Source organism: Epargyreus clarus, unplaced genomic scaffold (genome assembly GCF_041222505.1).
Source record: "Epargyreus clarus isolate Ecla_fem2 unplaced genomic scaffold, WU_Ecla_fem_2.2 ptg000026l, whole genome shotgun sequence".
NCBI classification, from domain to species: domain Eukaryota; kingdom Metazoa; phylum Arthropoda; class Insecta; order Lepidoptera; family Hesperiidae; genus Epargyreus; species Epargyreus clarus.
This window is the reverse complement of record NW_027332233.1, coordinates 9,649,240-9,673,405: the sequence shown is the minus strand read 5'-3', so window position 1 is coordinate 9,673,405 and position 24,166 is coordinate 9,649,240. Positions and strand designations below refer to the sequence as shown.

The window sequence follows — 24,166 nt, the reverse complement described above, 5'->3', positions numbered from 1 at the left end:
TGTATGGCTGCGTTCAGAGATAACTTATTGATTAACAAAAAAATATTTAAAATATTTAAAGCCTTTCTGAAAATTATTAAAATAAAATTCTAAGTCTATAAATAGCAATGTAAATAGTATATAGTCTGTAGAGTAAATAAAAGCCACATAGTATATTCTGATCCATTGTCTTTGACTATATATTTTAGTGTTTAGAAACGTTTCCATAAAACAACAATGGAGGTGTAATTAATGTATTTAATTTACATTCGAGAAGAAATATTTTGCATTGTAACGATAGTCGTAAAATATAGCTGAAATATATTGTGATTTGAACAATGACTTATGTACTAAATTCTTTGATTTTGGTACAGTCCGGCAAATGTTTCTGTGCGTGTGGCAGGGGTAACACAAAGGTTACTATACTCTTTGTGCGCCACTGGCTATTATAATATTGCTGGGTTTACAAAACTATTTAAGGCTGCCCCTAGACCTACAATAACAATGTACAATACTGTTTATTGAACAAAAAGATTGACGGGCATTCTGACTCGAAACGAGCAATTATATTAGACAATAATACGAACTGCATAATAATTTCGTTTTCAGTCGGAGATTGAGAATAGTTCTCTCCATAACGAAACACCTTGTGAAGTGTAGCGATAGATGTATTGACATTCGAAAACTGCTCTGTAATGAAACAATTTTTTATTTTAAAAAAACTTTGATTTGATTTGAGTAAAAATATTGCGCAAAATTGACACTACACGATGCAATAAAAAATATGGTGCCATAAAAATAAAACTCGCTGAAGCTTTTGTTTAATCTTTGCGCAATTCTCAATAATAAACCTAAACGGTTAATAATATTGCACAATTCACAATTTATTTGACCGTTTAGGCGGCCTCTAAGATTTGAAAAAAATTAAGGTTGGTATTTATCACGAATCTCTAATAATAATGTGAAAAATTATTCGTTTTATTGACAAATAACAGGAGGTCTATAATAGTTTTTAGGATCGTAATTACGTGAAATTAACGTAAACATGAAAAACTTATTACTTTAGAGAAAATCGCACACTCACGAAGTTCGTCAGACCATACTATAATATACTCTGTGGTTATGCCATACACAATAAAGTCGTCATCAGTGTTCCCAACCGTACGATAATTATCGTACATGTACGATAATTTGATACCACCGTACGATGTACGATAGCGAGTCATTATCGTACGCAAATGTACGATAATTGGGTACTTGAAACTTTTTGGGAAACTGTTTTAATGAATTCATAAACGTATTATATATATGCCTTTAATTGATAATTTTTTCGAAAAAAGGGCGATTTATTAATAAATTTTTTTTTTTTATTACCGTATCTGCCGAAAAATTATCGTACATTTCATAAGAACGCGTGCATCGCGCCTAATGATGTGCCGAGTCGGGCATTTTTGGTATTCGAGATTCCAAAGTACTCGAGTACAACAATAAACAAACAACAATAGCACGGAAGAGCAGGGAAGAAAAAAAAAAAAAAAAAAAAAAAAAAAAAAAAAAAAAAAAAAAAAAAAAAAAAAACCGCCACCACGAGTCGACCTGACTCGGCACATCTCTACTCGCGCCCGCGTTCTTATGAAATGTACGATAATTTTTCGGTAAATACGATAATTTTACGCCCCTGGTACGATCAACGCCATCTCCCAGGTTGCCAACACTGGTCGTCATAGATTTTGTCTCTATGGTGTGGTGGCAATGGCGGCATTGTGCTTTTAACAAGATGGCGATTTAAGTTATTTCGATGTTTGTAATTTAACATTTTAATGTAATAGAACATTTTCCTGCTAAAGATTTCGTTTTATGCTGTATAGTGTAATTGTATAATAAGATTGTTTTTGCTATTGTAAGTGCTAGTGTACGTTATTTTTTGTTATTTGAGTTATTTTCCTCAATTAGAAGTTGTATCATGAGTAATTACGAAGATGACCAAAGTGAAGACGGAGAAATAGCGCGAAGCCCTCTTCATGATGAAATGGATTTCAGGTAATTTGTTACTATTTCCATATATAATTTGTTTTAAGTTTCATAATCATTATCATTTTTGTTCAATACTTACATTCTGTGTATGCCCCACGTTACATGGTTACGATGACTTGTCGATCGTGACTTTATCGAGTTTGTATTTTCCTCAATGTCTTACGATTTTTATCGTTACGTCTATGTTATTTTACTATAATAATGTGGATTTTTCAGTTTATCTGACGAAGACCGTGAACCACACGACTCTTTAGTGATCAAACCACCGCAGGCTGTGATTCGGCCGTCACATCGTGACAAAAGAGGTCATAAGCGATCTGGTAAAGAAAGGTACAAAGAAACTGCTAGAAAAGACAAGAAACATATGTACAGGTGAGATAAACTTTTTGAGGCCCTTATAGATTACGTTAAATGCGTAGTTATATTTTGTATCTTTTTTTGTTGTATTTTTTTATTTCATTTATAAAATTGTATAACCTATTACAATATTTTACACATGCAATTTTTTCGGTTTTGTGTAACCTATTATCAGATTAAGTTGCAATAAACAAAAAATCTGAGAATAAGTTAAAAAATCATGGAATTATAGTGAAGTATGCCCCAAGTTTTTGATTACTTTTCTTCCTCATAGGGAACGTGATAAGCCTGATAAATCTAAGAGAGACATAACCAAACCTTTGGACCGGGAGGAAATATCTAAAGAATATTACAGGGAAAAGCAGTACTATAGAGAAAAAGAAACATATCGGGAAAAAGAGCCAAGAGAGAAGGAGGCATATAGAGAAAGGGAAGTAAGAGATAAAGAGGTGTATAGAGAAAATCCATATAGAGAGAGAGAACATTATAGGGAAAGAGAATTGTATAGAGAGAATACTTCATTTAGAGATACTACGAGAACCAGAGAGGCATACAGGGAAAAAGAAACTTACAAAGATAAAGAAACTCAAAGAGACCGCGAGGCTTATGTTAGTCGTGAAAGACAATACAAATATTCAGACAATGAGCGAAAACGCTTAGAGCCTGATAGAATAGAATCTAGGCTTCGGCTTATTGCTGATGAGGGTGGTAGGACAAATCATTCAAATCATAATAGTGAGAAAGAAAATAGAGATAAGACTTCAGGTGATAAGGAATTAGAGGATTTAAGAAGTAGATTACTTAGTAAAAGAATATCTAAAGAACTTACTCAAGATAAAAAGCATCATGATTATAATGATAAAGAGTCAAAAATGGAGAGGCACACAATTCTTGATAAGACACAACAAGAAAGAAGAAAAAGATTGCTTGAAGCAGGTAAGTTGTCAAAATTCTCTACATTACATTTTTATACAACTTAAGTGGCAAACAATAAAACAGTCCAATTGATGGTAAATGATCTTTGCGGCCTATACCATGTGTAGTCAACCATAGATTGCATTGAAGTCTTATCTGAGTGTAGCTGTTACTATAGCCTTGAACTAGATTCTTAGCATTTGACACTGCACATATAATATACAAATAGGAGTATTGCCACCTACCTTTGAATTCAGTAATTTCGATGTATTTTTGTTTTAGAGCGAGAAATGGTGAAAAGAAAAACAGAGTCAAGAGGCGAATTAGAGGCTAGACGCGAAGAGCGTCGGCGACGCGGTAAGAAGAGATCTGTTACGCCAGAGGAGGTTACGAATAAGAAAAATAAGACCAACCATTCACCAAACTATGGAGAATCTGTTGTCACCGTCTCTGATGCCAGTGATGTTGATATGAAAAGCGAATCTGTCAAATCTGAGCCTGAAGAAGGTAATATATATTTTTAGTTACATTTCGCACATTACTATATTATAAAAAATATCATAAGATTTAGATTTATAAAGGGGATGTTTCATGAAATGTATAATAATGTTTTATAATTTTTAGGTGAACATACAAACTCTGAGACTGAGGATGAAACATCAACAGATTCAGATTCTGAGGTTGATTCCAAGACTGAAGAAGAAAATGGAGAAGTGGAGAAGTCTCCTGTAAAGGAAAGAAAAGAACACAACAATCAACAGGAAACTGTTAAGTCTAGACCAAATTCAAAGTCCAAATCACCTACGCCTAAAGTAGAACAAAAAAGTCCATTGTCTAGTGGGTCAAGAAGGTAAGTGAATGTTTTAGTATATTGTAATAGTAGTGGTACAAAGGAAGACTTCACATTTTGATGACTAGATCTATTACCAAACCTTTGATGTTATGACGACAAAGGCCTTGTTAATAATTAATGATCACTTTATTGGCACATTGTAACGATACATACATGATTTTTTTCCCATGAAGTAAAAAATGTTACATTAAATTTATATGTTTCTTTATTAAAACTTCTGTTAAATTAAAATTACTATTGTAAACAACCACATTCCTCTACTAATTTTCAGATCACTCTCTAGATCAAAAAGCAGAAGTAGATCCCATTCTTTTTCACCACCTCCACCTGGTGAAAATGGAAAGCCGGCAGAAGAAGAAACGCCCAATGAAGATGATGAACAATCAAGACTTAGAGAAGAAGCCATTAATGCTTTACCACCATATTTCCCAGCCTTGCAGGTACAACCAATTATTACATGCTCTTCATCTCATCCACAAGTAACAAAAACTGTTTACATAAATAAAAATATCTATTCACCCCTTTGAAATAATGTCATTGTATGTTATAGATGTGTTAAGTGATACAAAATTTCGTGCAGAATGCTAATGTAGTAAAATATATGTGTAAATTTTGGAGAAACAACCTACATAAGTCAGTCCAGTTCCTGTTAGTATTCAGGTCTGTATGGTTCTAAGATACAGATATGCATGAATTGGTATTGATGTTGTAGTATTGTGCAAGTATCGTAATATAAGTTTTATAAATTGAATGCTATATTCAATTTGAAATCACAGATTGATAGATATTATATTTATTTACACTTATATTTTTATGAAAAATATTGATGGTAAAAAATACTTTAGTGCTTTAAAATTTAAAAGACTACATGGGTTTTTTTAATATACAGGTAAATGTTTTATTAAAGATCTCTACAGCAAATACCTGTAACTCACATATCTTGCAAGTTGTAAATTTTTTTAACAAGTGATGTCTTATAGGGATGTCGTTCTGTTGAGGAATTCCAGTGCCTCAATAGGATCGAGGAAGGCACCTATGGCGTTGTTTACAGAGCTCGCGATAAAACAACAGAAGAAATTGTTGCCTTGAAACGTCTTAAAATGGAAAAGGAAAAGGAAGGATTTCCTATAACCTCTTTGAGGGAAATCAACACATTACTCAAGGTAGGATCACATTCTATATTTTATCGATATTATAAACTAACTTGAGCCATTGTAATGCATCAGCGCTCTTTCCTCAAGGGTATATTACTTGTTCTTAATTTGTTATTTTGATGTACTGCTTCTTTGAGCCACGAGCTTTGAAGCACTCGATGGCTCATGTTTGTATTTCACTTAATTAATGCCATTTATTTTATTTCTGCAGGCCCCGCACCTCTTTCGCGAAGAGGGTGGTAAGAGGTGTAACCCAATAGCAAGGGTTAACAACTTCGATACACGGGCGGGCCTAAGTATCTTATAAGGAATTTATTCCAGGGGACAAATTCTCCAATACTTTCCACTTCAGCAAACAATAATGCTCATTGAAAAGTAATTTTCCAACTATTACCTGTAATAACATGAACATTGAAAATTATTGAGATGGTGATACAATATTAGGAAATGTCCTGAAACCCAGGAAGTAACCTAGTCGCTATGATGTCTACAGTCATCTGTGCTCATCAGTCTCAAGGTAAATATAAGTAGAATAACTATAACCAAGATAGAATGAAAACTTAGTACTGGAAACCCTGTTGTATAAATAGCATGGCACAAAAGTTACGATTAATATAAGATTTATGTTCTAATTCATTTAAGATGCACAAGGAAAATAAAAATAATGATATTCTACGCCATTCGATTTAGTTACATGTTTGTCTTATGGTTGAATATTTTTAAGGTGTTTTAAGATAGTAAACTTAGTCATAGCATACATCATATTTTTAATGTGACTTACAAAAAATGTATTCATGACAAAACTGCATGTCAAAATTCATTGTATTTTGTTTTATTAGGTTATGGTACCCCAATATAAACCTATTGATTTAATCTTCATGTATATTTTGTGCATATCAATGATATTAAAGTTAATGCTTGAATATTGGTTATCAGTAAAGTATAAAATTAAAATAGTATTTTCAGCACTGAGAATTGCAGAATGGGAGTTTAAATCAAGAGGTATTTAAAATCCACTAGCTTTTTGCTTTCCCATGGGCTATACCCATTGTTACATCATGGAAACTAGCAAAATAGGATTGCTTTCTAACTTCACTGCATAATTTTACTTGAAATATTGTACAAAAATAATATTATCGAGTTGCAATCAAGTAAAAATTGTTACAAATATTTTTTCACTAATATTACAACCTTTTCTCTATTTTCTGTTTGTGTACACCAAGATTAATTATTTGATTATTTTCTCCTCTGATTGTCATAGGAACACAATTTCTTATTGCCTGTTTTGATTTGTGTTTTAAAAACGCATTGTTTATTTCTATAGGTAAAAAAGTTATAATTTATAAATCACTATATAAGGCGCTCTAAAACAAAAACGCCTGATCGACCTCAGACAGAAATAATATGCCATTTCGGGTTATTTGATTGGTTTGCCCATCATCAGTGGTGACCACTTAATATTAAATTTAATAGTAATGGGTTCCTATTTTAGTCTCCTTTTCCCTAAAATAGATTGATAAAATAACAGTATAGATGAGTGTGATTTTGTGATACTTATTTTACAGTTACAGTATGTCTTAGCGCGGAAATTTGAAACCCTAAGAAATATGTTATTATAAACATGATAATTTTGTTAAATATTGGTAAGATCAAAAGTGTAATTTCAACACATTTATTTAAAAAAATATTTTTTAATAAAATATAAAGCTAATGCGCGTAAAATGGAATTTATAATAATAGTGGTATGTAGTTTTGAGATATTTACAGAATATTACAGAATATAATAATTATAAAAATCAAAGTGCGAATTCACTATACACAAATCTATTTAAAATTCAGAAAGAAAGGATTTTACAATGTGACGAGAAAACTATTTAAAGTATGTATAAAGTACTTATTGTCTAGAATGTTAATACTTATTTATCTCTTGAGTTTTACCTAAGAATACTAACTGTAAGTTAAATGACATAGGTATAGTTCAGTTTCACGTATTTATGTGTAGCCACGATTATTGTATCTAAAATTTATTTTAGGACGCTTTTGTTTCAGGCGGGCAGAGGCCGACGTAAGCATGCAGGCGCTTACACACGGGGTCGTCGCTCATTTATCGCTGCTACTTATCAGATCCACTTGAAATTAGTGATTAATATTTAAATCGATATCACAAATGAGATCGTTGAGAGCTTATTTATAAAACAGTAACGTATTATGTGTGAATGTTACATCTCGGGTTATACTGATAAGGCGTATAAGCGATAAGTAAGTGGTGGCCGAAACCTTCGTTTATGGAGACCCGACGAGTGTTTCGAGGTACAATGTTTGAGAGCGTTCAAGTATTAGCGTATATGCGCACATTTTGTTTCTATTCTAAGCGGATTTTCACGTATATGCCACGAAACAGAGGCCCATAGCACGGCTATATTTAGTGGTACACCAATGGATATGCGCGGCTTAGCACTTTCTTTAAAAATACGACATTTTGAGCTTTTTATAAGATATATCAAAGCGCAGTTTGATAAGTTTCTGGCACGGTGGAAAATCGTGCACTGCGTTGAGTAATGTGCACTACGAATGGGAGATAGTATCTTAACTCACTGCGCCTCGTAAAGCTCCCGAGTTTCCATAAACGAGGTTTTAAATAATGCGTGTACTAACGTGGTCGCCCGTCTGACTCAACAATTCGATTATTAAAATTGGGCCCGTATTTACCTTCTGTATAACTCTAAACTTATTTTCAAAAATCGTTGAGAGAAGTTAACAAACATGTTATGTTAACAATACATCATACCCATTTAAATTTGAGGTATTGAAGCTTTTAAAATTATTAACATTAATAAGATGTTTGCCTATGATGTTTTATTAAAGTGATTGAATTCTGTTTTTTGTTATATGCGCGATTGCGAAATAAATAATAACCATTGCATAAGGTTTATTTTAAATTTTCCTTAAAGTTTCAGTGTTCTTTTTATATGATTATAATCATGAATATTATAAATAAAAGGGACCATCAACAGAACCGCAACTTAACATACCATACTTTTCTCAAGATTTTTTGAAATATCAAGTAAATACGTGCTTAAGTGTTAAAACAGTTTATGTTTAGATTATATCAAAATTAGGAAGATATGGTATGATGCACAAACGACGATCATGACGGTCTAATCTATGTCCTTCATGCGTTTGGTCTGTCTCTGTTTGTTAGGAATTCTCCAGTTCAAGTGGACCTAGCATTTAGCGCCCAACCGTGGTGCGAATTTTAACGTTGTGACTAACCATTGTTAGTGATGAATCCAATTTTTGCATTATTTCAATTAGAAAATCGAAAAGTAAAATTTCAATAAGCTAAATCTGCTTTTAAAAAGTAATCAATGTCTAAATTGAGAAGGACATACCCTTGACATCTTCTGTTTAACAATATAATGTATGTTATACTAATAATTACCATGCCTTCTGCATTTTGGTTTAATCTAGTGCCTGAACTATAACAACCTAAACATATTTGGAACATTTCAAAATATCATTAGATCAATCAAAATGGTAAGAATAATAAAACAGTAGATCGATTTTTTTATAATACAAAAATACGGTGTATCACACATCCATGATTTAATATTACTAAATTATTAGAAGTTATATAGTCAATATTTTTATTATTCATCAGGAATTCATCAAACTTTAGACACGGTTATATTTCTTTTTTAGGGTGTCGTTTTCGAAAAATGGTGTGTTTGGGATCCGCTTTATCATATTTATACTACTACTTATAGACTTATAGATTACTCGTTAAGGATGATAATATATAATGTAAAGGGTAATATATGTTACAATAACATTGCGGACTATATTTATTATATTTAATATGCATTATGTCTAAATATACTTTTTTGCTTGGAATGTTTATATTGGGAATGTACTAAATAATATATTAAAGTGACCCCTTTATCTGTTAGACTTTTAGCCTTTCCAGTGACGATTTGATGTCAACCGTAATGTTCTTATTTTGAAGTGATATTGTCATCGTTCCCACGTACTCTAATCGCTATAAATGTGTTTGTATGTCAAACGAACTAATTTTGAGGGTAATATCAATTCTAGCGAAAATAGAGAAGGAATTTGACGCGAGAAAATAAACTTCACACGTGTGCATTCTTGTTTGTCTTCGCTTTGACCCACGTACATTAAGTGCAAGTATAAATACAAGGATGCAGTCTCTATTTTGTAATTTTACTGCTCTATAATCGGTCGCCAATGACCTTAAGTATATATTTATTTTTTGGAGTCCTTAACCCCCTTAAGGTTAGACTTACCCCTGTTAGCAATATTGTGACTTGATTACATTGAGGATTAAAGCTAAAATAAGCGTGAAATTCCTTATAAGAAAAATCGCTAGTCCAAATCCGTGTACAAATAATAAGTGAGACCCCGTTGCGTGATCACTATGTTCATTTGTTTTTTCATTAAAATACTTTTCTATAGCAGAAAATGTATGTATAGTTTTTTTTTCATATACATTTTATTATAAATTACTTGCATTTTGATATCCAATCTGTCGTTATTGATCTTTTTTACTAATATGTTATAAAATCAATTTTTATAAAAAAAAACCGATGGGCGTAAAAATCACGCTGTAGGATCTCTAACAATGTACCATACATATCATAACGATTAACTTTTGTGTCATGCTATACCAGTACAACAAAAATGTAACGAGGTTTTCCAGTCTTCAAGAAGGTTGTGAGAAAACAACCTGTAACCGTAATAGTGGTGGAATGAAAAACTGTTATTTTCTTTACACAGAATAGGAAGCAAAATTTATATTGTACCCCATCTCAATAAAATTTCGATGTTCCTAAATAGGTAAGTGACAGTAAAATATATGGCATTAATTTATAATAATTTCATTGACCACACTTATATATTTTTCTCGCTGTTCGGGTTTTTTATGACTTAATAAATAAGAATTAAGGCGTGGCAAATATTATATATTATACTTCTATATAATAATATTTACACAGCGGTTGCTGTTGTCATGTTTTGAATTCCAATAATATATATTTTCTTAACTTCACATATAGATAAATACTTAATTGTTATATTTTTCAATAATATCTGGTATTGCTACTATGTGCAACTTTGGCTTACTAATCAACCAAAAGTTATAGAAATGACAAAATTATATATAAATAATAGTTATATATTGTTGAACATTTTTTGTTTGTACACTAAAATTGTATTCATATAAGCTTGTAACTACATAAAGTTATCATAATAGTATTTAACATTTTTCAGTCTCTGAGATGATATTAAAATAAAAACTTAATTTTCTTCAATTGTTACTACGGATTCTTTTGTAAAAAATCAATTATGAATTGAATAGCTAATGTAGTTACAAGCATGTATTATATTTACACAGTGATATTAAGGTTCATTTACTATGTATGGTTTTATTTTTGTTGAACAATTATATTCACTCAACATTTTTTTACATAATGGGCATAAAATCGCCCACACGTCCATAACAAATAAAGGGAATCTTAACATTTTTAATGGCAAAACTTGTAGATATGCCAAAACAGGTTACCCTTTATACTCATGGATAAAGTTGTTAAATATATATTATAAACTTATTATGTCCTTCCATAGTTTTATATCAGGTTAGCCTATATTAATATATATGTATGTATTTAGATAAAGGACAAAATACGACATACTTTTGATATTCATGATTTTATAAGTACTAAAGATAATTTTATTGTGTATATTAAATCATTTTACGCTATGAAAATATTAAGGTAAATTACGCTTTTTATTAGTTATTTCATTTTATACTTTAACATTTGTATTTTCTTGGAAACAATAATTGACTTCTCGAGTCTAGACGAAAAGACGTGAAGAAAAATAAAAAAAAAAACATTGATTGAAAGAATTTCAGGAATTCTTTGATATAACTAATATTAAAGATTCAAGTTAGGCTATTCCGATATTTGCGATATTGTAATATTTTTGATCAAATAAGAGGAAACACTCTGGCAGTGAAAGAGAAACAGAGTATGTAGAAGAGATGTGTTTAAAATCTGGCGTATTATCTTCAGCGATTAATCGCCGTTGTTGTTACACTATCTTAATCTTTCTATAATAAAATTGTATATTTCGACAGAGAATACGACAATTTCGAACAGAATATCGATTTTCTTACCGTAATCATGTGTAGAAATTCTATGTTGATAATAAAAATATATGCGCTAATTTATTTCCAACATATCTTTTAACAATATAGAGATCTTTTACCAATATCTCGTAAAGTATTGTTTTTTGAAGTATGTTTGTTGATGTTATTTTAAAAGCAGATTTATAATTTAAAGAAATCACCTAATAAAAATATAAAATAGAGTAGAAAAAAGCTATATATTATTGTGACATCTAAATTTTTCACAATGTTATTTTGTAAAATTTGTCATATATATTTTTTATTTTAACACATGATTAATAGAATTATTCATTATGATTGTGTCCCAACTGTAAATTGATTGAATGATGACATGTAAATAATTTTACTTATTTTAATATTGTTAAATTGCCGTTTCCTACTTTGATTCGTTATATTGTGTTAAAGATATTCAATGCGTGAAAATTTTGCGCATGTACTTATTGTAATATATTTGTAATGTAGTTTTTTTTGTATGACTAAGTTTCGTTTTAATTTTTTTAATATCTTATTCGTATTTAATCGGATTCTCTACTATAATTATTGTTTCATTGTATCAGGCTACAGTTATTATTATAAATATTCGAAAATACGCACACATCGCAAATCGTCGGTTTAAAGTGTAACATGTTGAAGTTTTTATATAGATAAGCCAGGTTTTTCATCGTTTCTGTATTGTTTGAAAAACATGTGTGATTCATAAAGAAATAAATTTCAACAATTGAAACTATTCGCTCAATATTTTCATCAATTTAGTAGCCTAGAATTTTTGCTTTCTCATTACCTGTAAAGTGCCAACGTATTTACTCGCACTTACATATTTATCCTTTGTTGTGCTGTTTGTGTTACATAAATTTATTACATTATTTATTTAAGATGAAAAACTTAAAAGTTATACTAACGGAGCTTTCGAAGCCCGTCGTGCCAATCTTTCATCTTGGTGAAGTTTCTCTAGACAAGGTATAAATAGAAAATACACTACAAGGCCGTCTTTAGAATTTTCATAAGACTGCAAATTAGACCTAAACTAAAATAAACAAAATTGATATCGTGTATTTCGTTATAGTTTATTGCAAGTGTATGTAAGGTTGAAAAATAAATTTTAAAATGTTTATTTTATAATTGTATCAACATATTTACTCTGACTCTTGTTTAAATCTTTTTAATTTATTGTTGTTAAGATTACGTATTTGCGCATAGTAGCTACCAAGTATCACTGAATTTATAACATTAAGGCTATATAAATTTATCATAAAAATGTGATTTTAATTATATATCTTAGCTTTCGTACTGATTTATATATAGATTCGACTCCATATGATGAAATAATCGTGTTATTAAAATATCAAATATATTATTTTTTATCATGTTAAATATTTCCAGATTGTTTTTCTCTCTTTGTTGGACAATCTGAATAATAATCGAATGGTTCGTTGACGTTTCAAGAAATTCAGCACTATCAATTGGGTAAATTAGTAGAAGCATCGAAAGGAGTGTTGACATGATATTGCTGACCCTTATCGACGAGTTTCGTCGGCCTAGTACTACAGGGTCGCATGCTGTACTTGTCTGTTGCAGGGCCAACACCCGAACATCGTGACCGTGCGGGAGATCGTGGTCGGCTCCAGCATGGACAAGATATTCATCGTTATGGACTACGTCGAGCATGATCTCAAGAGTCTCATGGAGACTATGCGTGGGAAGAAGCAAGTGTTTCTGCCAGGTACTTGTTTTACTTTGCTGTTTTTTTTTATTTAAAATTGTGTTTGTTGCAACACTTAGTGTAACTTTGTTTTTAATACGAATTCTGATGACTAAATTAAGTTGGGCTTGCCCTTCTTGCGCAGCTTTTAGCAAAATGTCCGTAGAAATATGGGAGAACAGATTTTTTTTTATTTAGGTATTTATATTGTTATGTATGTATTTGTTATTATTACCATCTTATTTTAGATTTAATCTTTCAATATTTGAATCTTACTGAAATGTGGTTTATCTTTACAGGAGAGGTGAAGTGTTTGATGACACAGCTGCTGAAAGCTGTGCATCATCTTCACGACAATTGGATCTTGCACAGGGATCTTAAGACTAGTAATCTTTTACTTTCGCACAAGGGAATTTTAAAGGTAAATATTTTTCATTCGAGCAATTGTATACTGTCTGTTCTTCACTTGTTGAATCGAATAAAAATGTGTTACATACTGACATATTATATAAAAGTAGCTTGCAATGCCATGTAAGTATCTAACACTTTGGTGATACCTTAATACTAAAAAAGGTAAAATGTTAAAAAAAAAGTTTTTCAAGTGAATTGGTTGCCCCACACATATGACTTAGTAATAGTGATTGTCATGAAATAAAATGTTTTTTTTTTTCTATGCAAATCTTCTGAAATTGTTACATGTATTTCAATCATGTATTTTATTTAACAGGTGGGTGACTTCGGTCTAGCGAGGGAGTACGGGTCGCCGCTACGCCAGTACACGCCGATCGTGGTGACGCTGTGGTACCGCGCGCCGGAGCTGCTGCTGTGCTGCAAGGAGTACTCCACTCCCATCGACATGTGGAGCGTCGGCTGCATCTTTGCCGAGTTTATCACTATGAATCCCCTGTTTCCGGGGAAGTCTGAAGTGGATCAGCTTAATCGAATATTTAAGGTGGGTTTTATTTGTTTTAAAATTTCGTAAGGCGCATGTTTTCTGCTACTTGTATTTCAATTTAAACAAGTCCATTTTTTTTTTATTTAAATAAACTTAAGTTTTTTGAAGATTTAATTAAAGTAATAAAATATATTAGTATATTGTTTTATATATTATAGCATAATCTTTTATAAATCTCAAGTTCTTAAACAATACAATCTTGGGCGAGGCTGGAAGTTGACCTCTAAGGGCCTAATATTTGCGCGCGGATATTATACTGCTCGGAGGTTATTATATTGGGCGGCCGATTTAAAAAAGATTGCAATGTTAATATTCCCTAATCTATAGGATCTGGGTACTCCATCGGAGGCGTTATGGCCGGGCTACAACGAGTTGCCAGCTGTACAGAAAATGACGTTTGCTGAACATCCGCCCGGTGGGCTTCGGCAACGCATAGGATCGGACCTGCTCTCTGAAGCGGGCCTATCCTTGCTGCAAGGGTTCCTAACCTACAACCCAGACCGAAGACTCACTGCTGATGGCGCTCTTGATCATGCGTACTTTAAAGTGAGTATTTATTATTTTTATTTACAGTAATCTGCATTTCTTGATTGACCAACACTTGTGTGTAGCATAAATGTGATTTTATCTTATATATAAAATTCTCGTGTCACAATGTTAGTAACCGTACTCCTCCGAAACGGCTTTACCGATTTTCACCAAATTTTATATGCATATTAAATATAAAATAGGTCTGAGAATCGGCTATCTATTTTTCATACCCCTAAGTGGTAAGGGTTGTTCACCCTTAATTTTTTTTATTTATATAACAACACAACGTTTGCCGGGTCAGCTAGTACTTATCTAAATATATTGACGGTGTTTCGTTATTTTTTAGAATAATTTCGAATATCTGGTTTTAAACCACGTCGTTCACACACAAACACGTTACTTGCCTTCCTGTTTAAGAATACGTAATTATACGTATTGTAACACGTATTCCAGGAGCAGCCGGTGGCGATCGACCCGGCGATGTTCCCCACGTGGCCCGCCAAGTCGGAGGGCAACCGGCGCACGACGCACTCGCCGCGGCCGCCGGCGGGCGGCGCCGCCTACGCGCAGTACGCGCGCGGCGACTCCGTCGAGTCGTTCGGCTTCCACGTGCAGCAGCGCTCCGTCAACGTCGCGCCGGGATTCTCGCTCAAGTTCTGATCCCCCCCGACACGTCGCCGAGTGAATGTTGGTAGACAATTTTTTTTTAAGAAACAAAACGTTATCCCTGGCGTTTCGAATCTTTGTTTCGTTCTCGAGGTAAAATTAATCAAGTTACTTGGATAATTTGTGTCTTAGTGTGTAGATTTTGGTACGTTTATTAAAATTATTTAGTTTGTGACGAATAAAATTGTATGTTTAACCGTAAAATCCACATCGAGAAACATTTTTTATTTAATGGACGAGAACTGTGAAACTATCACTTCGTAAACTGTGAGATATTAATGGTGCAAATGAGATTTCAAGGATCTATAATTTCAGTTTATAGATAAATACTGCCATGTAATAAATATAGCTGTGACGGCCGTGGCTTTATGTACGAGCGAAGCGTGTTTAGTTTATTTTGTAAAATTTACTGTAAATTCTAAATAGAGTTAGTCTGCCTTTGTATGTACAGCTCCTAAATAAGTGGAAAATAGAGTAATTATAATAATTTTCCAAAGATAATTGGGTGAGAAATAATCTACAAGTATACAAGTAAATAGTCTGGTAATTAAATTGAACTTTACTTATCACATCTAAATAACTTTCTCTTTCTAGTTAATATTGTGATTTACTACGAAATGAAAACTAGAATAGGTTTATATTAGACACGCAAAGAAATTAGATTTATCTAATTTTATAATAACGGCTGGGTAAAAAATTAGAATACGTCGTAGGATGTAAGATTTAGAAGGTATATATAGAAGAAAGATGCGCATGCATCCGTAAGCGGAAGCTTGTATTGAATAAACGTTGAACACAATAAATTACCATTTGCTGTTTCCCTCCTGTGATGATACTGATGCAAATAGCAATATGATGTGTATGATGCTAAGGCTGACTTTACTTCTAGAGATTAAAAAACATTATTTGTCAGATAATATTGCAAATATAAATAATCTTACATATTATATGAAACGTAATATTTTTTTGTATTATCAATAGAATGCACAATAACTTAAAGAAACTTGTAAAATTTGTACAATAGGTCTCATATAATAAGTGTCAAATATTGCACAGAAACTTTAGATATTATATGTACTTACTAAATTATAACCTGACTAAATAAGGTGTATATTGGCCATTCTACGATAATCTGTTATTATGGGGGTGTAAAAATTGTCCAGAAGCTATATTTTTGCAATATCAACTTACTTTTGTAATTTATGGTCTTACTAAGTAATACTACCGATTAACCGTATGAAATGTAAATATCTATTTTACAAAATACCATATAAATGGTAATTTACTGAATCTAGTTTTAGAATAATACGGTAAAATATAATTTTATTTAAAAATGCACTGGGTTTGTTTTATTTCGTCTTATAAACAACATCTGGTAGGCTACAATTTTAATTTTGCTAAACGAATGGTCAGTAGAATTCTTTCTTTAACGGCCAACTATCAACATGCGCCTGGGGATGCCGAGCAGTGTGTTGATGATGTCTGCGTTGCGTTTCCACACCTGGTACTTTGTGTCCTGGTCATGTGGGACTTCGAAGTCTGTAGCGAGTCTCCGGTAATTCCTATACGCATCGATTAGGTTTTTCATGTATCCAATGTCCTAAAAAGAAATTAATTTCATAATAAGAATTAAGTAAACGCCGTAACGTAAAAGCGCCAAAAATAGATATAAACAGTTAATATTTTTTTGCTTTTATTACAGCATACAAGCGTTATCTTATAAGGGTTCACCGTACCATGATGAAAGAAAAAATAGGTATAACAAATAAATCGATTTTACATTACGGTAATCCGGATTATAGAAAATAAATGGTGCTTACTTTTGGATATAAGTATTAAGCTTGTTATTTGCTGCAGATAACACCAGTGTTATCATTTGAAATTCTACGAACCATAATGGAAAAGCTAAGCATATACGGCGGAGCATTAATATTTAGAAGCGACTTTCCAAAGGGAACAGGTTATTTAATTTATAATAACTTATAGTCGTAAATTTAGTAATTCAGTACGTAAAACATAACTATAGTTAACTAACTAAAAATTAATTATAGTTTCTAATAAGATATTCTGGGCGGTCAGATATAATTATCACTAGAAATACGTTAGCATCGCTATTGTCCACCTATACCTGTTGATGTGTTGCCACTTACTGCAGTCTTGGGTGTTACTTCTGTAATCTTTATGATAAAAAATCAACGGGTTGCACTCTGGGAGCGCCGGCAGAAGTGAAAACTTATTCAAGTTTTCATATTCATAAACGTTATGCATTTTTGATATTTTGGAATGGTTAGGGAATAATTTTACAGGAATTGCTTTAATTATCACTACAAACGCACTATCATTTCTGTGGTAAAATACAATATTCATTTATTGCGCTATTGTACACAAACATGACAGTCTTACGAATTTTTGATCAGAATTTTCCATCACAAAAATGCACAACGCCTAAAGAAGTTTTTAATTCAAAAAGTTACAATTACCTCATTACTGATATATCGCAAGTGTGATTGATCCGTGTCCGCGATACCTGATGCAATTTCGATAGGATTGTTATACTGCGACAGAACTGCAGGTATCAAAATGCAGGCTGCCAATAATGCCATGGTTTTTATTTCTGCAATCATCCTGAAAAACGATATTGCAATTTCTGATGTAATAAAAAATTATGTAATGTTAAGTACGTTACGGCTTTTTTGTTAGTGCAAAATTATGTAATTTTTTGCCAAATATTGCTAAAGAAATTATTTAAAAAGGCGAATTGCAATTAAAATAATGTCCTTTTATTAGCTGTAGCGCATACGCTACATTCATTTCGAAACAATTAAAGAATTTATGCTCTTGCGTCTAGTTTACTTTAACTGTTTCGTGAGCTTACCTATGCGTATAATATATTTCAAAACGTTTATATTAGCATGAACTATGTCGCATATAACACCGGAGACTTGGCCTAAGGACACAGCACAACTCAGATCTTAAACGAATCCAACGACACCTTATATTTTAAAATCCATCAAATAGTTTGTTATAGAGCACGTCGAAGAATGAAATATATATAGACGCCTTTGGCCGTACCCTCCCAAAACTCAAAAAATACCCTCCAAAGTCGGCTAAAATAGCAAAGAGATTCAAATTTATTTCTTGATAAATTATTAAAATTTGTGGTCTACATAAATAAAATACATAATACTTACGCGAAAGTAAATAATTGAACTAAAATAATCACGGAACAATTGCTGTTGCACCAGCAGCTTTGGTGTCTGGCCTAGAGTGGAGTGAATGATGGTGGCTCGATCGCACGTACAAATACTGTTTCATGTGGTGGGCGGAAAAGATAAGGGTTGAAAAGATACCGTGTGCTGTCGCACGTTCTTCTGTACAAAGTTTTGGGCGGAAAATAGCAGCGTCACGCAGAACCATCTAATTACACGATAACAACAAACCTACAAAAATATGTTATAAACTGTAAGCGGTACTAATTTAGTTTTACTGAATCTATTCAAAAGTTTTTACTACTTATGTTTTTTTTTCTATGGGACTTTTGTAAGTAGCTTAATAACGGCAAAATAAAATTAGGTCCAGGAGTATTCTTGATGTTTCTTTGACGTTATCCTTTTAATTTAAATACAATCAGACGTATCTTATCATTAATTACATTACGAAATTTGTTGAAGCTTATCCTGTAAAGGTTTTTCCAATTTCATAACCTGGTAGAGTGGCGTTTAGTTACAATTCTGCGAGGGCGTGTACAAACGAAGCCGCCACCACTTATACCACCCACGTGCATTTAGCAAAATATGAATGAATGAAATATTAAAATTTCTTATCACAAGATGATTTTACACGAGGCAGGTATATAGGTATCTCTATTGGTTTATAATTTGAGGTTTTATAATAAATTTAAACTTTGTGTATCGAGATTATTGTCCAACATTTTATTTATACAGTCTCTAGTGGTAACAATTATTATATACCAAAAAAAAAACAATATATGAATTAGGAAAATCGCTTCTTTAAATTTGGATTACAGCTTAAGTAAAACTCGATATGAACTGCTTAATTGCAAGTGAGTGGATAATCCTGGAGCCATGCCCTAAGCAGGTCGATTTGGTGCTGAACAGCTGCGCGGGAGGTGCCTCCCACTGTCGTGTACTGCTCCACGCTTGCTTCCCATGAGAACACTTTCTGAATGTCCTCTTCCCGTCCAAACTCTGGGCTGGGGACAATAGTGATAAACTTCAATCTATTCCTATTGTAAGTCCTATCAGGAATTATAGGAATGAAATTTCTAATTCTAGAGCAGGGATTCCCAATTTCCCCATCGGAATAAGATTGAGTCCCTGACCTCTCACGGCACGGCGCGTGTCTAATTTTTGAGTGGGGTCCAATTAAGACACTAGTAGAACTTAATATATTTTCCACAACTTTGACTTCGCTTTTTTTAACAGAATAATAGATCATTCCATAGTTTCACAAACCATTCATTATAATAATAAAGCTAACCATATAGCCAGATATTCCTCATGTGGCATGTGTTGTAGATCGACTCCGAGGGTTAGGGCTCGCTTCAGCGCGGCTCCCACGAAGTGGTGTGCGCGACGGAAGGGCACTCCGCGCCGCACCAGCGCGTATGCTAAATCGGTAGCTAGCATACCCGTATCGAGTAGACTCGTTCCTTTTTCAGCGTTTACCTAAAAGTATTTAGTTGAGAATAAATTGTTTTTGATCGTTTTGTATATACAAGAACGAAATAGATAAATAAACCGTTAATGTAAAAATTATTGTCTAGTATTACTTTGCGAAATAGATTGTAAATTACGAAGGTTGTAATTAGTTCTTATAATCAAGCTCGCCACGCTTTAAGCCCATCGGCTTTTAGTCAGTAGTCCCAATTTGAATACCACTTAGAGGTCACAGGCTGGTTGGTAGGTATGTAAAATCATTTCCTTTAGGAATTCATTTGTTTCTTGCCAATTTGTTTAAATATCACCGATGTAGGTCTTACTTTTAATAACTAGTAGCTAGTAACAACTTTTCCAGTAAATTCTGGATACATGCCAAACCTTGAAAATTTAAATAAAATTGCGCAATAATTACTGCAACAGGGTAAATATGTCGCAATACCTAATGCTATAATCGGTATGTTTAAAAATATATTAATTAATGATAACGTACGAAGTAAATACTAACCATCATAGTCTTCATAGTTCCATTTGTAACTTTCAGGCAATCGATCAACTTGTCGTAAGATCTGAAGAGAATTTCCTTGTCTGATTGCAAGTCCTTATTGTAAGTGCTCGGCAACCCTTTTAAAATGCAGCTAAATGTGAACGCGTCTCCAAGTAGCAAACCACCGGCTCCACGGACGAGTTCCAAGCCATCCGGGTTGCGTTTATGAGGCATTAAACTCGAGCCGGTTGAAAATTGATCCGAGAATTGGATGAAACCGAACTCTTGTGAGCTGTAGATTATGAGGTCTTCTGATAATCTGCTTAGATGCAAGCCGCACAGCGAAGCCCAGTTCAGGAATTCCACTAAAAACATACTTAGATTGTTATTTTTTCATGTTAAATAGTACACCTAGTTATTATTTTATGTGCCTATGTACCATACCTATGTAGTCTCTAGAGCCAACCCCAAACATGGAATTTGGAGTGACTCCATTAAATCCAAGGCTGTGAGCTAATCTCTCTCTGTCGATAGTTATCGCACAACCTGCTAAGGCTCCACTACCCAGAGGGCAAAGCGATAGACGATTTTTTTGCTCTTGTAGACGTAACACATCATCGCGTAGCATCCAGGCATAGCTGAAAACATTGGTTACATCATTGCTATTTCGTTGCTTTAGTGGTTAGTTTCGGTGGTTATTTCGTAGGTAATCATTATGAATTGTACATAATTATGGTGAAATTATATAAAGGAAACAAACAAAATTAATTTGTACCTCAATAGAAAGTGACTCCAACGTATTGGCTGAGCTCTCTGTAAATGTGTATATCCAGGTATTATGACATCTATTTCTGTTTCTGCTCTTGTAGTTATGACCTGAATCAAAAGAAGATTATGTAGATAAATATTTACAAAAAAAAAAAATACACACGTTAACGTAAAATGCACATTTGCGTTTCTTTGGTATAGAATGAACATCCTTCGTATTTAGTCGATATATTATTTGGTTATATTAAAAATACTTACGTTAATGAGTCGTAGAATTTCGTCTTGTAGTTTCTGGAATGCAGATATCATCCAGAGCTTGGCGTCGGTGACGGTCTGATCGTTGCGGCTCCGAGCGGTGTGTAGGCGCAGGGCAGCATCCCCTGCATATTTGTACAGTCGTCGCTCCACCACAGAGTGAATGTCTTCTTCTGGATCGCAGAGACGAGTCTTATGAGACAACTCCTCTTCTATGTCCTTTTCAACCTAAATCAGTTTATTACAGCTGAATAAGAAATTGCCGTTTATATAAGTTAGGTAGTTTAGTGTAGGTAAGTTATTTTAATGTTTATTTCCGATAAATATCATTTCATCAGTTACCTGAAACCCGTCTGCAAATAACACCATATTCATGGAGCAGTTATAATAATCCAGTGTTCAATATTTTCTCACAAGAATGAGTATTTATTAGGGTTAAGTTAATAGACTTCGAAACTCCTTGTCCAAGTTATAATGTATGGATACTTATTACAAAAATTACCGACACATACCTTTTCGAGGCCTGTTTGTATAGCTTGGTTGTCGGTGTCAGACAGATGGCCGCTGCGGTGCAGCTCTTGAGCCCAGGCTTTGCTGCCTCGGATATCCTCGCGGTACAGACGAACATCCACGCCCAGTGAATCGTTCAGCCGTCGCAACACATCAGAAGGTTCTTCTTCAAAACATCCACCCCATAGCTTGTAATTATCCTAAAAATATTATAATGGGTTAGGCGACTTGAAATTAAGATATTTCGAATATATACAATATTCACGTAGCTACTGATAATAAGTAGGTATCAATAAATTTTTGTTTATATTAACTTACTGTTTATCAGCCGCAAAGACTGAAAAGGTTTTAGTTAAAATATTTCGTATCTTTTAAAAGAAAGACACGTCATTAAAATGTACCTACCTACCTAGTAGTTCATTTAAACTTTAGGATTGTTGGTCAAGATTGTAGTAGTAGGCGTAGTTAAACAGCTCTAGTAGAAAATGTGTTTTAGATATTGGGGATCTCGAATAATCATCGTCAGTGTATGAAGTCTAGCAGCCTTAGGCACCATAATGGAATCTTAACGTGCCGGCCACAGCTACGGGCGGTGCGGCGAGCGGCGCGGCGAGCTGAGCGGCGAGCGGTGCGGCGAGCGGAGAGGCAAGCGGCGGCATGCCATAGCTCGACACGACGACGACGGCGGAGGACGTATTTAGGACGTTTTAAATTTAAAAAATGTCGCCTTTGCTTTGAAACGAGTGCGTTCTTAGCTCAAGATATTATTTTGTCGAATTTCACACTCTTTATTATGAATACAGTAACTATCCTGATATTTTTTTAATATACGAGAGCAAGTAATATACGAGAGCAAGGTACTGATAAAATTGTTCCGTATCCATACATTTTAACTTAACGTCCACCGATTCCGCCGCTGCGCAGCATTTGTTTCGTCCGCTCGACTCAACCCGCGCCACTCGCCGCACTGCCCGCCGCGTTGCTCGTAGATGTGGCCAACTTCATACGTTGTCATATATTTGTTTTACGCTCGACGCTCACCGCTCCGCTCGCCGCGCCGCTGTTGGCTGTAGCCAGGCGGTTACGGTTGATATTAGCATACATAATATAATATTACGTATGCAGTGAATTCTTAACGTAGAGGTAGAGTACTAATCCCTAGGTAAACCGTTTCATGCTACGTAAATTTCTGATGTTGACACGTAACTTATTTTTACAAGTTCATAATATTAAAATTATTTTATATTATACTTAACTTGCAAAATGATTATTTTGTAAGTCGTATTATATTTATGCTACCTAGCTACGTATATTTTAAATTACTTACCATTATAAATACAAAAATTTTTAGGAGGTAATCAAACTAAGTACACTTGTCTCTCGCGCGAGACGATGATTTTCTGTCTTTAGCTATTAGGTACTCATTTATATTTTGATGTGTAATAATTATCAATTCTTATCATTTTTCCTAAGATTATGCAGCATCCATAGGTTATATTAATTAAATGTAGTCCGATTGTGTTAAATTTAATTAATCATTTTATAACTAAATTTTATTGTAATTTATACACAGTTATGATTAAGTTTGGGCATATTTTAAGATATTATTATAACGGTTCTGCGAAATTCTTATTATTTAAACGTATATTTAATTTCTCCCATATTAAGTTAGTAAAGAGTTAAATTATTATACTAAATTTCTTTCGGAAAGTAGCGTTCTACGTAAAATAAATAACGAACGCACGCAGAGTCGCGTGCGATAATGGGTATATTTGTATATAATGTGTTATCTTGTAAAAGGTTGAGCTAAGGTTAAAAAAACTAAAATCTCATAATTATATTATTTATGTGCATACCTACCTACAATCTACTTGTAAACGCTAAACTGCTCGTCCGCTATGAAGTTGTTGCGAGCAGGTGTAGTCATACAATTTGCTATGCCGACACGATTAATTTATATATTCAGAGCGGACTGTACATACTTATTTAATAGCAAGTAAAAGAAAAACTCCAGTGTTCAAGTATCGTTTATGCAAAATTATTTATAATATGCATAGATTAGTAAAGATACTTCGCCGCCTTGAAATTGAATGAAGCCACAAATGGCTTATTATCG

General features: G+C 33.2%; 2 protein-coding genes across 2 annotated transcripts; one reads left to right on the top strand and one right to left on the bottom strand.

The window, feature by feature from the left end:
* Window positions 1–1,713: 1,713 nt before the first annotated feature.
* Window positions 1,714–16,689, top strand: Pitslre (cyclin dependent kinase 11B pitslre). The gene is made up of 12 exons (XM_073088149.1): window positions 1,714–2,019; window positions 2,230–2,385; window positions 2,645–3,306; window positions 3,568–3,792; window positions 3,910–4,135; window positions 4,410–4,578; window positions 5,119–5,301; window positions 13,076–13,220; window positions 13,499–13,620; window positions 13,927–14,151; window positions 14,482–14,700; window positions 15,139–16,689. Exons 1-12 carry the CDS (start codon window positions 1,943–1,945, stop codon window positions 15,343–15,345), a joined length of 2,616 nt encoding a protein of 871 aa, XP_072944250.1. The 5' UTR covers window positions 1,714–1,942; the 3' UTR covers window positions 15,346–16,689.
* Window positions 16,690–16,735: 46 nt separating this feature from the next.
* Window positions 16,736–22,709, bottom strand: LOC140753072 (argininosuccinate lyase). The gene is made up of 11 exons (XM_073087447.1): window positions 22,638–22,709; window positions 22,053–22,250; window positions 21,544–21,768; window positions 21,293–21,393; window positions 20,962–21,155; window positions 20,539–20,882; window positions 19,852–20,039; window positions 19,407–19,564; window positions 18,227–18,298; window positions 17,832–17,998; window positions 16,736–16,951 (listed from the first exon to the last, which is right to left on the bottom strand). Exons 1-11 carry the CDS (start codon window positions 22,707–22,709, stop codon window positions 16,778–16,780), a joined length of 1,893 nt encoding a protein of 630 aa, XP_072943548.1. The 3' UTR covers window positions 16,736–16,777.
* Window positions 22,710–24,166: the final 1,457 nt, after the last annotated feature.